Genomic DNA, 17,500 nt, shown 5'->3' with positions numbered 1-17,500 from the left:
AGCTTATTGTTGCAGCTTTTGCCTGAAGGGATGTTACATTGGTCAATTAGCTATAGGACTGATTTCAAAGTTTAAAGTATGAGTCTTTTATGAATATTATTCATTCAATTGGCTTTATTAATTCAGACATTCAACACTCGTTGATTTGATTGTGCAAAATATTTGTTTCATTTTTTTTTTTTTCATTAAAACAATTTTCAGAGAATGGGATCTTTTTTTTCTCTCTCTGACTGAACTATGAAATGTTTGTTTATTGGTAGCATCAAGATGATGACAATAACCCCCCCCCCCTCCTTTTTATACAAAGTCGAGGCTTGTATAAGAGCAAGAACAATTAATGGATCAGAACGCAACAGAACAAAACGAACGGTAGAAAGAGGGAAACACTAACAATGGAGTTGAAAGACAAAATAGAGGGAGACTTGGACAAATAATGGGCGTGGAAAGGCAGGAAAGGAAACATGGGGTGGACAAGATGGATACAGAAGGAAACTCAGGAAGGAAAACTGGAAATTTGGAGGGAGGAGGAATTGAGGTGGGTGAGGGGGTTAACGAGGGTAGAAGAGATCATGGTTTTGCATTGCGGACGATTTGAGATGTTGGTGAACAGCTGTCTTGAAGACCTGGAGGGAGGGATGAAATTGAAGAGAATGTGGAAGTTAGTTCCACAGGTGGGGAAAAAGAGGAATGAATGAGGGGGGTGGGGGGTGAGCAGTGGATCATGGTACAAGGCTCTTGGAGGAGCTGAAGCACAAATCTCACACGTATGCAGACAAAGATATGACACCACCAGATTTGACTTGAGACAAACACATCCGCTGATCTTGGGGGATGTGATATAACATGTCGGAGCACTCCGGGTACCGGTGATGGCATCTTTGTGGTTATGTTTTTCTCTATTTAGTCAGTGGGGCAATTAAGGAGAAATCTCCCCATCTCCCTTCCACCAATTAGATGCCAGCTCATGCGGTTTATCCGTGCTTTATCCTCTCAATGTTTGAACGTCAAGCGAGGAAGCAGTGCATACCGTATTTAGACTTTGGTATGACTCTACCAGAATTGAGATTGAATCACCAACCTCCCACACTCGGAACAGACACTCACTAACCATCATGCTACCAAGTCTGGCTCGGAGTATGGTAAAAAATTTTTTTAAAGAATGGTCAGTTTTAGCAGTTTAGGAATATGGCCAATTTATTTAATGAATGGTCAGTTAAAAAAAATGTTCAGCATGTAAGGTTTGGTTATTTTTTTTTGCTTTTTATTATTCATTCCTCACTGGAATGTCAAGAGGGCATATTGAGGAACAAGGGAATGAATGGAATTGAGGAGGTTCCCCAAGGGAGGGGTGGGGTGGGACAGAGCCATAGAATACCAGAGTTTGACAAACTCGATTTCAGCAAAAACGATCGTGATTGGAGGATACATGATCACATGAATGCAAGGCGCCATCTTGTTACTCATCTTCACCGAGTGAAGCACTAAATTGTGAGCATCTGTGTGGTCTCCTCGTCATATTTACATTTATTCACATCGTTATAATCATTGTAACATCGTTTTACAATTCAAGTATAATCACAACAAATAAGAAGTACCGTAAATAACTTTATGGTAAATGATCTGCCATGTCGAGAGAAAGGGACTATGTAAAAGATTCCCTTTCTCTAATGGCGGATCAATTACCATGTTAAGTACAGTATTTACTTCTTGTTTGTTTTGATTTCTCTTGCTGCCCATGCTGTTCACTAATTCTGTGCGGAAATTAACGATTATATTCATTCCATGCAGAATCAGGATTTTGTTCCACGTGACATGCTAGCTATTATAGTACAGTCTTATAATGGTTGCACTTCTGTTATGAATCGAATACAAGTCGTGATCCAAAGAGTAAGATCATCTGTATGTGCCGACAAACGCTGTAAGGGCACAAACCTGAACACATGACTTGTGATGTAGACAGATTTTTTTTGTATACTGAATCGAGGCTCGTGAAAGACAGCACATGGGGACCACGAGGGAAAGACAGCACAGGGGGACCACGAGGGAAAGACAGCACAGGGGGACCACGAGGGAAAGACAGCACAGGGGGACCACGAGGGAAAGACAGTACAGGGGGACCGCGAGGGAAAGACAGCACAGGGGGACCGCGAGGGAAAGACAGCACAGGGGGACCGCGAGGGAAAGACAGTACAGGGGGACCGCGAGGGAAAGACAGTACAGGGGGACCTCGAGGGAAAGACAGTACAGGGGGACCGCGAGGGAAAGACAGCACAGGGGGACCGCGAGGGAAAGACAGCACAGGGGGACCGCGAGGGAAAGACAGCACAGGGGGACCGCGAGGGAAAGACAGCACAGGGGGACCGTGAGGGAAAGACAGTACAGGGGGACCGCGAGGGAAAGACAGCATAGGGGGACCACGAGGGAAAGACAGCACAGGGGGACCGCGAGGGAAAGACAGTACAGGGGGACCGCGAGGGAAAGACAGCACAGGGGGACCGCGAGGGAAAGACAGTACAGGGGGACCGCGAGGGAAAGACAGTACAGGGGGACCGTGAGGGAAAGACAGTACAGTGGGACCGCGAGGGAAAGACAGCACAGGGGGACCGTGAGGGAAAGACAGTACAGGGGGACCATGAGGGAAAGACAGCATAGGGGGACCGCGAGGGAAAGACAGATACTCTCACAAAGCATATCATTCTTCCTAAATGTCATGATGAGACCAAAAATGGTGGAAAAACTCTTCGGTGTGTGCCTTCACATATATGCCAACAAGCAACAGAAAATAGCTCAGAGTTTGCTCCACAAATGAACGTCAGGGGTTGAACTGGGAAGTAAAAGCATGGCCATGCGAGCTGTGGCGAAAAGACTGAAATGCGAATTGCGTGAGGAGAAGGGGAACAATCATGTTAAATATAAACTCACCTGCAGTGAATTACAGGTACACCTGTTGATACGACTCGGATCAGTCATGTTTGCTGGCTTTTGCAAATGTATCTTGTTTATATAGTCAACCAATAATTTTATAGAGTTGTTGTTATTGGTGTTTTTCTTTTCTGTTTTGCTTGCTCCCTTTTGTGCAAATGTTTAACTCATGCGTTGTACTCAGTAATTCGCCATAATTCATTATAAAATCACATTTTCAGTTCCCAAATAAACTTATTCACACTTTTTTCCCATGAGATGGCTCTTAGTGGATGAGGATCTTGAGGGGCTAAAGGGTCTAAAGTGTCCAAAACGTCTTGAGGGTCTAATGGGGTCTTAAAGGTCTTGAGGGTCAGAATGTCTGAAGGGTTCCAAAGGTCTAAGAGGTCCGAAAGGTGTTAGGGGTCTCAGGGTTTAAATGGTCTAAAATCAAAGGTCTGGATGGGTCTAAAATGTCTAAAGATCTCAAAGGTGCGTTTCAATACTACGTAATTAACGCTATACCGCACGTGAACAGGTGGGTGACAACATGGCACCTATTGTTAAGTTGGCTGTACTCCAGTGTTGTATGGCTCTGGGGTGGGGATGTATGTGCAGATAGGACATTGCTAGCATAGAAAAGTGAATATATAGGAATGGGGGATGAGGAGGGTATAATTCCCACTCTTTTCATAATGTGTAGGTGTCTTCTTTTCTTTTTTTACCCCAATTTTACCCCCAACAGACTGTCATGAGGTAGCAATGCTTGTAAGATTTTATTTTTATTTTTGTCTGAACTTTAGTTTTTTTCTTTTTCGAATCCTTGTTTTGAAACTTGAAGTGTATGATCAGTCAGCTCTATCTTGCACAAAATGGAGATTTTTCAGTCTAAGGGAGCTTAATATTTTGCACTGCTGCCTTACCTGGTGATGTAGAACTGATTATATTTTGGCCTCGATCTGTCATTGTCACAAGCAGTTACAAAGCTAGGTTACAAATGGCCTTTGTGTGTGCTGTCTCAAAGCCATAATCTCAAATGAACCTTTCACGTTTTGCATTCAAATACCACCCAGCAAACTTCGATACGTTTGAGTTTTCACCGTTCTACGTCCAAAATGAAAGTAACTCCCTGGAGTCCAAACGAATCCGTTTCGTCGGCAGTCAAAATTTGTGTTTTATTTAATTTGCCTTTTCTTTTACTAAATTCTGCGCTTGAATAATAAAACGATTATATAATTTGTGTTATTGTACTTTCAACCCCCCTCTCCCTCCACCACCTCCTCCTCGATGGTAGAAGGTGAGAATTTGGCTTTTGGATTAAAATCGTGATCCAAGTCGTTATCCTGAATTATAACGTGGTCCGCAACGTTTTGGGGATCTTCCAAATGTTTTTGTGTTTCCTTCAATGTTAGCGATTGTTGTGTGGGCAGAGCATGCATTTTAGACATTGCTGCATGGTTAAGGAATATTCTACATTCCGTTTTCTGCATGAATAACACAAGTTATTCAAAAGGAGAGCTTTCACTTTAGATAAACAAAAATGATCAACTAATAGTCGATGGAAGTATATGTAGTTTATTTTCAACCAATTATTATTAGTCCCCTATCGGATTCACTGGAGATGACTGTAGGTTTGCTCTTCGTCTGTTGTCCATCTATCCGTCGTTTGTAGTTTTCCAGACTTTTTTCCCCATACCCTTTACACACACGAAGAAAAAAAACTTTACACACACAGGGTTAAGAAATTGGTTCATGTCTGCCCATCTTTTCTGTCTTAACAGTTTATTATCACCTGTTTATGATTGAGAAACAACTTGTTTGAATTGAATGTTACCTTTTTGAACATGAATAGGAAGACGTTTGCCGTTTTATGGAATTCTTTTTTTTTTTGCTTTGAATTTTGTTTGCCATATTTTCCACAGACTCTGAATTCTTCCCAACCGCACAGGTGCAGAGATGAGTGAGATATTTTACTCTGTATGTCTGCCTGCTAGTTAAACAACATTGAAAATCAGTCCACAATGGAAACTTACTGTTTCTAAGACATTATAAAGGACACAAACAACAAGCAAAAATAACTAATATAATGTGTGAGATAGATTAGTGTAATTGACACTTCGTCAATGGCGATAAAACCCAGAATTATGTTTTTAGTCCCCTACCGGTTTTACCGGAGGGGACTATAGGTTTGCTCTCCGTCTGTCTTTTTGTCTGTCTGTCTGTCTGTCCATCTTGCACAGGAAGTTTGGTGTCAGGAAGGGCATCCGGCCATAAAAACATTGCCTCAAACAGGGAACCATGATTGTCATGGGGCCCGCAAGGCTAACCCCCGCTCTAGCGGGGGAAATGGCCTTAAAACGATCATTCATTCATTCATTGTCTGTCTGTCCATCCATCCATCCATCTGTTCGTCCCACCTGTGGTTTTGCAGACTTTGTTTCCCCACACCCCTTAACATATTCAACGGAAACTTGGTACATGGCTTTATTTTGATAACCTACAGAACAAGTTTGAGCTTCAGGGCGTTTCACCAATTTTCGACCGAGTTATGCCCTTTTTGGACTTAGAAAATATCACATTTTATGCATGGGTCAGTTTTCCAGACTTTTCCCCCTTACCCTTTGGCATATTGATCTGAAACTTGTTACATAGCTATATTATTATTATTTTTATTAGTTACAGAAACCACAACCTAATCTGCAGCTTTGCATACCTAAAACAATTTGTCCTACTGTATGTGGCTCACAATTGCTGAGTTCTTGGAATAAGAACATTTATTTGGACCAGCAGGGGACATGTATTGCAAAGCAATTCTCCCTCTTGTTTATTCGTCTTTTACATTTTTATTTAAATTGAATTACATACTTGAACACTGTGGAACATTGCTTCAATCCTGTAGAGCACTGCTTTAACACATTAACACTGCTCCAATAGCTCTAAACCTCTGGATTTTATTTAACAATCTTTAAACTCATTATTTTAATTAAAATTGAAGTGTATACTTGAACACTATGTGAGGCATCTTGTTCTGTGAACTCTCTAGTTATTATTATTATTATTTTTATTATGGCTCACAATAATTAGAAATATAAATCAGAAGCTTTATTCAGGGGGAGGGGTAGGATGAGGAGCAGTGGGGAGGCCTTATGGTGTCTGAATATTAGAGAAACATAAAGGTGAAGTTACTTCACTTTTTTATTCTATTTTAGGACCTCCAGGTTTATCCGTACTGACATTCATGTCGACATACAGGTAGTGGATAAAAAAAATGGAAACACCAATGTAAAGTCACTTGATAGGGCGTTGGGCCACCACGTGCGCCCAGTACACCCTGTATGCGCCGTGCCATAGAGTCCACCAGCGTCTAGAATTCTGTAGGAGGGTTGCGGCACCATTCTTCAACGATAGTCAATCAACTCACACCTGTTTGATGGAAGTGGAAACTCTGTCTCGGGCGTCATTCCAGAATATCCCATAAATGCTCGATTGGGTTCAGATCTGGTGACTGAGAAAACCATGACATGCGGATGACATCGGTATCATGCTTATCAAACTATTGTGTGACCACACGTGCTCTGTGGATGGGGGCATTTAGTGGTCTCCTCTTGCAGCCATGCTAGCCATAATTAAGGGCAATCTGGCTTGTGCAGCATTTTTATACATGATCCTAAGCATGCTGGGATGTTATGTGCTTAATTCTCAACATGGGCAACACCTGTGTAGAAGCTGTTGCTTGGTGTTTCCATTTTCTTTGTCCACTACCTGTAGGTATTTAGTGAATGCACATTTGAATGGGATTTCATGAGTAATTTGACGTGCCGGTTCCATCATTGCTAAGCTGTGACTGTATTCATGATCCAATGCCCTTGAAGGATAGGAGAGGAATTTGGAGGCAGGCTAGAGAGTGTAGATGGTTAAAGACATGGAGTAGCTGACTTCACAAGTTAAAATTCTCTTTTCATATGCAGCACAAGGCTGTGGGGTAGCTTTATTGGCTGAGGGCGTGGATATGCCGTTGGTGTAATGCCCTCTGTAGAGTAAGTCAGGAATATGTCATTTGTTCACGGTGCCAGCGATAACTCGCCTACTCTTTGCGAAGGACACCGTGGAATGTTTCCCATCCACCAACGAATGATGGCAGAGGGGACACCCAGTTTAATGTCCATCCCAGGGACGGCACACGCCCTGTGTGTGTGTCTCTCTCTGTGTCTCTCTCCTCTCTCTCTCTGTCTGCCTCTGTCTCTCAAAAATCAGTCCCCTTGAAGCTATTTCGAATTGGGCACGCCGTAAACAAACGGAAGGGAATCAGACACGACGACATGACGATTGCTTGTTAAAATACACACAGGTAGTCATTATCCTCCTCAGTATAAAACTATTAAAATTGTCTCTGACAAATGTGACAGCAAAATATCTGGTCAATTATTAAATAATAAAATTACAGAGATACAGAGAGAGCCACGTGCAGATACAGAGAGAGGCACACACAGATACAGAGAGAGGGACACAGATACAGAGAGGCACACACAGATACAGAGAGAGGCACACACAGATACAGAGAGGCACACACAGATACAGAGAGAGGAACACGCAGATACAGAGAGAGGCACGCGCAGATACAGAGAGAGGCACACGCAGATACAGAGAGAGGCACACGCAGATACAGAGAGAGGGACACGCAGATACAGAGAGAGGCACGTGCAGATACAGAGAGAGGGACGCGCAGATACAGAGAGAGGCACGCGCAGATACAGAGAGAGGCACGCGCAGATACAGAGCGAGGGACGTGCAGATACAGAGAGAGGCACACGCAGATACAGAGAGAGGCACACGCAGATACAGAGAGAGGCACACGCAGATACAGAGAGAGGCACACGCAGATACAGAGAGGCACACGCAGATACAGAGAGGCACACGCAGATACAGAGAGGCACGCGCAGATACAGAGAGGCACACGCAGATACAGAGAGGCACACGCAGATACAGAGAGGCACACGCAGATACAGAGAGGCACACGTAGATACAGAGAGAGGAACACGCAGATACAGAGAGAGGCACACGCAGATACAGAGAGAGGCACACGCAGATACAGAGAGAGGCACACAGATACAGAGAGGCACACGCAGATACAGTGAGAGGCACCCGCAGATACAGTGAGAGGCACACGCAGATACAGAGAGAGGCACACGCAGATACAGAGAGGCACACGCAGATACAGAGAGAGGCACACGCATATACAGAGAGGCACACGCAGATACAGAGGGGCACACGCAGATACAGAGAGGCACACGCAGATACAGAGAGGCACACGCAGATACAGAGGCACACGCAGATACAGAGGTAGGCACACGCAGATACAGAGGCAGGCACACGCAGATACAGAGAGAGGCACACACAGATACAGAGAGAGGCACACGCAGATACAGAGAGGCACACGCAGATACAGAGAGAGGCACACGCAGATACAGAGAGAGGCACACGCAGATACAGAGAGAGGCACACGCAGATACAGAGAGAGGCACACGCAGATACAGAGAGAGGCACACGCAGATACAGAGAGAGGCACACGCAGATACAGAGGGAGGCACACGCAGATACAGAGGGAGGCACACGCAGATACAGAGGGAGGCACACGCAGATACAGAGGGAGGCACACGCAGATACAGAGGGAGGCACACGCAGATACAGAGGGAGGCACACGCAGATACAGAGGGGGGCACACGCAGATACAGAGGGGGGCACACACAGATACAGAGGGAGGCACACGCAGATACAGAGGGGGGCACACGCAGATACAGAGGGAGGCACACGCAGATACAGAGGGAGGCACACGCAGATACAGAGGGAGGAACACGCAGATACAGAGGGAGGCACACGCAGATACAGAGGGAGGCACACGCAGATACAGAGGGAGGCACACGCAGATACAGAGGGAGGCACACGCAGATACAGAGGGAGGCACACGCAGATACAGAGGGAGGCACACGCAGATACAGAGGGAGGCACACGCAGATACAGAGGGAGGCACACGCAGATACAGAGGGAGGCACACGCAGATACAGAGGGAGGCACACGCAGATACAGAGGGAGGCACACGCAGATACAGAGGGAGGCACACGCAGATACAGAGGGAGGCACACGCAGATACAGAGGGAGGCACACGCAGATACAGAAGGAGGCACACGCAGATACAGAGGGAGGCACACGCAGATACAGAGGGGGGCACACGCAGATACAGAGGGGGGCACACGCAGATACAGAGGGAGGCACACGCAGATACAGAGGGAGGCACACGCAGATACAGAGGGAGGCACACGCAGATACAGAGGGAGGCACACGCAGATACAGAGGGAGGCACACGCAGATACAGAGGGAGGCACACGCAGATACAGAGGGAGGCACACGCAGATACAGAGGGAGGCACACGCAGATACAGAGGGAGGCACACGCAGATACAGAGGGAGGCACACGCAGATACAGAGGGAGGCACACGCAGATACAGAGGGAGGCACACGCAGATACAGAAGGAGGCACACGCAGATACAGAGGGAGGCACACGCAGATACAGAGGGGGGCACACGCAGATACAGAGGGGGGCACACGCAGATACAGAGGGGGGCACACGCAGATACAGAGGGGGGCACACGCAGATACAGAGGGGGGCACACGCAGATACAGAGGGAGGCACACGCAGATACAGAGAGGCACACGCAGATACAGAGAGGCACACGCAGATACAGAGAGGCACGCGCAGATACAGAGAGGCACGCGCATATACAGAGGCACGCGCATATACAGAGAGGCACGCGCATATACAGAGAGAGAGGCACACGCAGATACAGAGAGAGGCACACGCAGATACAGAGAGAGGCACACGCAGAGAGAGAGAGAGGCACACGGAGAGAGAGAGAGAGAGGCACACGGAGAGAGAGAGATAGGCACACGGAGAGAGAGAGAGAGAGGCACACGGAGAGAGAGAGAAAGAGAAAGAGAAAGAGAAAAACAAACAAACCAGGATTGACTGATTATGACTGGATAGAATGAAGGTATTACCTCTTTTGTTTGTTTAATCAACGGGGTGCAATGACTTGTACAGTACTCAGAACCAAACCAGTACCTTACATGGATACGGAGAATAGGAAACATTTTATTTCTTCCTTTATCCATTATGAGCTCTATTCGTGTGCACAATATCAGCGACTTGTTTTCAAAAGCATTATAGTTGTTTCTTCTCCTTTGTCTTCTTCTCCATTTGTGCTATTTTCATTTTTTTTTGTCTTAATTTTCGGTTTGTTGTGACGTGGCTGGCAGCGATTCGTCAAGTTGTTTCCGCTTGCTGCACCATTGCTTGTACATCCGAATATAAACAAAGTTTCACCGAAATTTGATTATTCATGATGCTGAGGACTGGCGAATGGTGGAGGAAATTTATTAACCATTCATCATGCAGAGGAATACCCACGAACATGACGCGGGCTACGCATGACGTCGTTTATGTGGGTTATTGTTCAGGGAGATTGTACATTTCATCACGTGCAACTCAGAATACTTGATAGGATTTGATCACGATAGCATACTCGATGGTCTCTTCTTTTTGTAAGGTACTTTTGAATCTTTAACATCCACAAGTGAATGATCACATGCAGTGCAACTGGCGTATAGCCCTTTAAAAGATGGCGTACTGATTTATGCGGTCCCCTGCCTGCAGAGCACTAAAGTGACCGAGCACTAAAGCCAGGAGTCGAACCCAGACTAGATGCGTAAAGGTGAAGACTCTTTCTCCGAGGGAACTGTCTGAGCCCAGCAGACAGATTATTCCTATTCAGAGTCCCCAGATCATGTACTGTTACCACAAAAAGACCTTCATGTGACACTTTTACCTTTAACGTTTACATTACATGTCGACCTTTGAACATCAGACTGATCATATGTTTAATAGTCTGCAATTTGATTTACAGATGCCCTGTAAATAAGCTCTATCATCTTCCAATTTGATGTTATTACATTCTGAAATCTGAGTTTTCTAAATGAGTCTGACTTTGGGTGCAACTTTTACTTAAATGGCAGCACAGCATCTTTCGTGTTGTAATATGCAACATCCTCTTGTTGAGACTAATTTGATAAGATAATACTTTTTTGGGTCAATATGCCACTTTTGGTAAGTCAAATTCTCTAAGATAAACGTGCAAAAAAACGAAAATGGAGATTTTTTCAATCTGAGTTGTTTAATACATCACACCCACTCAGCCAAACATGGCATACCTACACTAGACCGTATTGTGTATCTAATGACCTGAGAACACAGCACTCCCGACTTAGCCAGTCGCAGTCTCCTTACCAATAATGAGCACTGCACTCTCAGCTTAACCAATCAGCGTGAACCCAGCACTTCCAGATTAGCCAATCATAATGAACGCAGCACTCAGATTAGTTAATCTTAGTGAATGCAGCACTCCCGTATTCGTTAATCATGATGAACACAGTACTCCCAGCTTATCCATTGGTAGTGAACATAGCACTCCCAGGTTCACCGATTGGATTGAACACAGCACTCACAGGTTCACCAATCGGATTGAACATAGCACTCCCAGCTTATCCATTGGTAGTGAACACAGCACTCCCAGGTTCACCAATCGGATTGAACACAGCACTCCCAGGTTCACCAATCGGATTGAACACAGCACTCCCAGGTTCACCAATCGGATTGAACATAGCACTCCCAGCTTATCCATTGGTAGTGAACACAGCACTCCCAGGTTCACCAATCGGATTGAACACAGCACTCCCAGGTTCACCAATCGGATTGAACACAGCACTCCCAGGTTCACCAATCGGATTGAACACAGCACTCCCAGGTTCACCAATCGGATTGAACACAGCACTCCCAGGTTCACCAATCGGATTGAACACAGCACTCCCAGGTTCACCAATCGGATTGAACACAGCACTCCCAGGTCACCAATCGGATTGAACACAGCACTCCCAGGTTCACCAATCGGATTGAACACAGCACTCCCAGGTTCACCAATCGGATTGAACACAGCACTCCCAGGTTCACCAATCAGAGTCTCCTAACCAGCCATCTATTTGTTTGCCTTTATTCCAAACATACTGCACATCTGGGCATACAATTTCCGCGAGCCACTTCATGCCTTTGGTTTCAGTACTCGAGGAAGGAAAAGGTTCTCATCTCTGGTCTTGTGTTACAAGAAAAGAAAAGAAAGAAAATGCTATTTTGCTGCATCTCTACATCATAATCTTTCAGTCCTTGCCTCATTATCCACAACCTCACAACATATAAACCTTCCCTTATTGGAACACCGAACCGTCAACAGAAGAATAAGCTATAAAGCTGCAGCAAAATACTAACGTTTTATGGCCTGCAGTATGAGGCCAGACCAGGGAGCATTTTCTTTCCTAAAGTGCTGAAACCAAAGGAGTGTGAAGCCTTGTACCTGATGGGCCGGTGATGTTGCGAAGCAAGTTCTGCCGGGTCGGTGGCCTCTGGCTGTTTCGGACTTGATAGGTTCACCAACTTTCACACCAGCAACAGCAGCTTTGATTTGATTAGACCTTTAAGATGAGGTTCCTCTTACCTTCCTCATTGGTTTTTTTTTTAACATGGCAAAGCAGAAATGTTATGGATGACAGCTGATGACAGCCATGACAGGTGGCATGTTGGGAACAAAGGCAAATGATACATGTTCTGTTGGCAATACCCCTGTATTAGGGTGGCACTAAAAACCGAATGTTTCATAATTTTAGGTCTTAGGATCTGGTTTTGTTTGATCCCATGAGAAAACACTATTGGTAAATTTTCAGTGATCAGATCATATTTAGAGGTTGCTCATGGCCTCTAAAGTTTCTCGACTGGCGTGGTCAACACAACACGTGCGGTCTAACTCACTCGGCCACCTTATTATTATAATAATAACTCGACCACTCCCGAATAATAATAATAATAATTATTATTATTATAATAATAATAACAGTAATAATAATAGGGTACGTTTTTGTTTTTTCTTTTTCATCTTAACCCATTCAAGTCCAATGGCAACAATATTTGCCAGTGATTTATTGGTTGACGAGTTATCAAGTGACCACTATATTCGTCATGTGTGTGCATCTGTCTGTGTGTGTGTCTGGCTGTCCGCAGCATAACTACCCGATGATATCATCCGATCTTGATGAAACTTGGGTGGGAGGTTGATATCATGATCTAGTTGTGTCCTGCCTAGAGTGGGCGTATTACGCCCATCGTGGGCGTAGCCACGCCCGAAAGAGATGTCTTTTTAGGGGGTAATCGAGTTCAAGCTACATCTTCTCCGAGGGAGTTGGGGGAATCTGACATGGGTTTCGGTATTTGGTTAGGCCAATGTCATGTGCCTAGCCCCACGGAGCTGGATTTTTCATTTTTTTTTGTTATGTAATATGTATGGACATAATCATGTAATTATAATATTATTATATAATTGTATGTAATTATACAATTTTGTATTGCATGCTCACCACAACAACCCATGTTGCGGTGAGCAACCCCTAAATATTATAGGATTTGCATAAAATTTTACGTGTGTGATTTCTACAATAAATGGAACCACTTTGAATGGTAAGACCATAATTTTCATGTGTTTGAAATTTTACCCCTATTTAGTGCCACCCTACCCTGTATGTAATACATGTACAACCTCCTTCTCCACGGCTTCATGGAATAAAAATGAAAACATTTATATTGAGCAATTACACTTGATCTGAATGGACAGCAGAACTAATTCAGTTTGTGCGCGAATCCATTTCATTGTGCCTGATGCACATGCCGTGCGTTTCCCACTGACCTAGTTCGTTTGGCTTACTTTTGTTTATTAATGCGGTATAAATGCCATTTCTGCAATATGGTACTTGTTTCGTTGCACTTCTTACATGTCAATTTAGAGCACGTCCAGCTGTGCATTCGGGGGCAAACGTGCTCCTGTAGGCTCATTAGCACATTGTCGTGTTTACCTGGCCTGCACTGCAGCGCAACCGAGTGTGTCCTTTGAAGGATGTTAAAAGTCAAATGCAATTTGAATGCCAAGATTGTTTTGTGTGGTAACACTTTATTTTTTTTTAGTTTAGTTTTGAAACTTTCAGCAACCTTGAAAAATGTTGTTTCAACAATGGTTTGTTTGTACGTGTGTGAGCAGACGTTCAGTCAATTGGCCCACCCTATTAAACAAGCAAAGGCGCTGGGGTACACTTTCCACTCGAGTGTGCTCGACGTGGACAATGTCGATGTAAGTTTGACGCACTTCTCCATTCGTTCACTGTGTGACCCTCTCCCACCCTCCTCTCCGCCATTTCATACAGAAGTGCATTTGGATGTTTGTGGGCAAGGGGTTTAATTTTGAGAACAAATGTCTTTCGATTAAAATTCTGCAGACTGTGTAAAAAGGTTTTCAATTCGCAAAAAATATCCCTCCCCTTCAATCTTTCCGTGGATTTGAAGATTATTTGGAGTCTGTGGGTTGTGAATGGTGACGAACTGTGTTGTTGCTTCGGTGCAGCACGTTGACCCTGATGTTGCTCTGCCCATTGATACTAACAATGCGAGTGGCAACGTCGTCGTCTCGTGTGCAAATCGCAGGCTTTCACTTTTCAGAAAAACAACACATTTGAAGCTTGTGGGTACCTGTGGTTTGTCAGGTTCATCTCACCTGATTTGAACTACATGGGTGACCTGGAACATGGTTTGAATACTCATCCTCGAAGAATACACACCGTTTTCCAGAGCCAAATTACTCAATTAATCCGTTGGTCCATCACTCGTACCTTGCTAGCACTATCACGCTGGCACAGTTCTCACGTTACAGGTCCCTCCTTCCCGCAGAGTAAGCCACACCTGTACCACACCTTAATAATTGCTAGCGCTGAGCTTCACCGAAATGGTTTGTTACCACGACCACCGCTCTGCATGCTCGGTGGGCTTGCATTCACCTATTGCTCTTCCTTCGCCCTCGTTCAGCGTGCCACACACATGCTTCGTGTGCCATCGTTTGTGTTCCATCCATCGCACACACATCCAATTGAATTTAACATGTGTTGAACGCACGTACCTGTGCTTTAATGGACACATGCTGCATACCTCTCAGCTCTGATGTGTGCTCAGATTCTAGTTCACATACAGATTGTAGGGCCCTTTGGAGCAGAATGGTTTGTTGGCACATCAGTGTAGAATTGACAAAGTTTAAATTTTGATCTTGTATGGGGCCACATTACAGGTGAGGTCAGAGAGTGAGGGAAAATGGAGAGAAAAGGCAAATATTGCTGGGAGAGATGAGGCCCTGTATGGGGTTTCTCAGCTGGAGTGAAGCGGGGGAGGGGAGGGGGGGGGGGGGTGTCGGTGATTTTTGCCATAAATATTAGTGTCATAAACGCCCCACTTTCATGTGCGGCACACAGCAGGCACATTGATGCACATTCATATCCGTTTTGCTAATAGCGGAATTTGGATTGTTATTGCCTTGTTTTTTTTGTGTGTAGCAAAACTGTGAGCTCAATCTCATATTTCAGTACTGAATCTTTTGCTAGTATATACACTACATGGCCAAAAGTATGTGGACACCCGAATATCACACCCATATGTGTTCGTCAAACATCTCATTCCATAATCATGGGCATTAATATGGAGTTGGTCCCCCCTTTGCTGCTATAACAGCCTCCACTCTTCTGTGAAGGCTTTCCACACTAGATGTTGGAACATTGCTGCTGAGATTTTCTTTCATTCAGCCACAAGAGCATTCGTGAGGTTGGGCACTGATGTTGGGCGATTAGGCCTGGCTCGCAGTCGGCGTTCCATTTCATCCCAAAGGTGTTCGATGGGGTTGAGGTCAGGGCTCTGTGCAGGCCAGTCAAGTTCTTCCACACCGATCTCGACAAACCATTTCTGTATGGACATCGCTTTGTGCACGGGGGCATTGCCATGCTGAAACAGGAAAGGCCTTCCCCAAACTGTTGCCACAAAGTTGGAAGCGCACAATCGTCTGGAATGTCATTGTATTCTGTCGCGTTAAGATTTCCCTTCACTGGAACTAAGGGGCCTAGCCCGAACCATGAAAAACAACCCCAGACCATTATTCCTCCTCCACCAACTTTACAGTTGGCACTATGCATTCGGGCAGGTAGCGTTCTCCTGGCATTCGCCAAACCCAGATTTATCCGTCGGACTGCTAGATGGTGATGCGTGAGTCATCACTCCAGAGAAGGTGTTTCCAGTGCTCCAGAGTCCGATGGCGGCGAGCTTTACACCACTGCAGCCGACGCTTGGCATTGCGCATGGTGATCTTAGGCTTGTGTGCGGCTGTTCAGCCATGGAAACCCATTTCATGAAGCTCCCGACGAACAGTTGTTGTACTTACGTTGTTTCCAGTGGCAGTTTGGAACTCGGTAGTGAGTGTTGCAACAGAGGACAGACAATTTTTCCACTTTTCAGCAATCGGCGGTCCCGTTCTGTGACCTTTTGTGGCCTACCACTTTGCGGCTGAGCTGTTGTTGTTCCGAGACGTTTCCACTTCACAATAACAGCACTTACAGTTGACAGGGGCAGCTCCAGCGGGGCATAAGTTTGACGAACTGACTTGGATCCTATGATGGTCCGATGGTTGTTGGAAAGGTGGCATCCTATGATGGTGCCACGTTGAAAGTCAATGAGCTCTTCAGTATGGCCCATTCTACTCCCAATGTTAGTCTATGGAGTCTGCATGTGCTTGATTATATATACCTGGCAGCAATGGGTGTGGCTGAAACAGCCGAATCCACTAATTAGAAGGGGTGTCCGCATACTTTTGGAAATGTCGTGTATATATATATATGGACATGTTTTGATTGTTTTGTTTTGATCGGCGCGATCGGCATGTTTTGATCGGCATGTTTTGATCGGCGCGGCGTGGCGGTCGCCAGTTGCACCGGCAGTTCGGCCTCCAACCGCGCAGGGCGCTCGGGCGTCATGGGCGTCGCCTCGGACGGCGGCGGGCTCCAGGTAGCCGCTCCGATGTGCTGGCCTGCCGAAGAGTTTTGATATATATATGTTTTGTTTTGCACATGTTCTGATTGAAATGTTTTGCACATTTGTGCAAAATAATTTTGTTTTCTGAATGGTGTAAACCATGACAAAACAGCAACTCAGGTGCAGTCATCTATCTATATATCTACATATCTGGCTTGTCTGTGTTGTCACTGAAATACTCCCTCAAACTTTTGTTTCTGTGGTGTTTTGAATTACATGGTGGTGATGTGTTTTGAATTATATGGTGGTGATGTGTTTTGAATTACATGGTGGTGAGGTGTTTTGAATTACGTGGTGGTGAGGTGTTTTGAATTACGTGGTGGTGAGGTGTTTTGAATTACGTGGTGGTGAGGTGTTTTTAATTACGTAGTGGTGTGTTGTTTTTAATTACATGGTGGTGAGGTGTTTTGAATGATGTGCTGGTGAGGTGTTTTGAATGATGTGGTGGTGAGGTGTTTTGAATTACATGGTGGTGAGGTGTTTTGAATTACGTGGTGGTGAGGTGTTTTGAATTACGTGGTGGTGACGTGTTTTGAATTACGTGGTGGTGAGGTGCTT

The 17,500-nt window shown here is 45.1% G+C and overlaps 1 protein-coding gene across 2 annotated transcripts in view; it reads left to right on the top strand.

Moving 5' to 3' along the window:
- Positions 1 to 17,500, top strand: part of TIMM44 (translocase of inner mitochondrial membrane 44) — a 124,637-nt gene that overhangs the window by 103,530 nt on the left and 3,607 nt on the right. For both annotated transcript variants that reach the window (XM_068120103.2, XM_068120104.2), the window contains exon 11: positions 14,085 to 14,174. In XM_068120103.2, the coding sequence (XP_067976204.1) occupies positions 14,085 to 14,174 (90 nt within the window). The remainder of the gene's footprint in view (positions 1 to 14,084; positions 14,175 to 17,500) is intronic.

The sequence above is a fragment of the Myxine glutinosa genome, chromosome 6, assembly GCF_964187855.1.
Source record: "Myxine glutinosa chromosome 6, kmMyxGlut1.1, whole genome shotgun sequence".
NCBI classification, from domain to species: domain Eukaryota; kingdom Metazoa; phylum Chordata; class Myxini; order Myxiniformes; family Myxinidae; genus Myxine; species Myxine glutinosa.
Note: the sequence above shows the minus strand (reverse complement) of the source record. Positions and strands in the feature narration are given on the sequence as shown.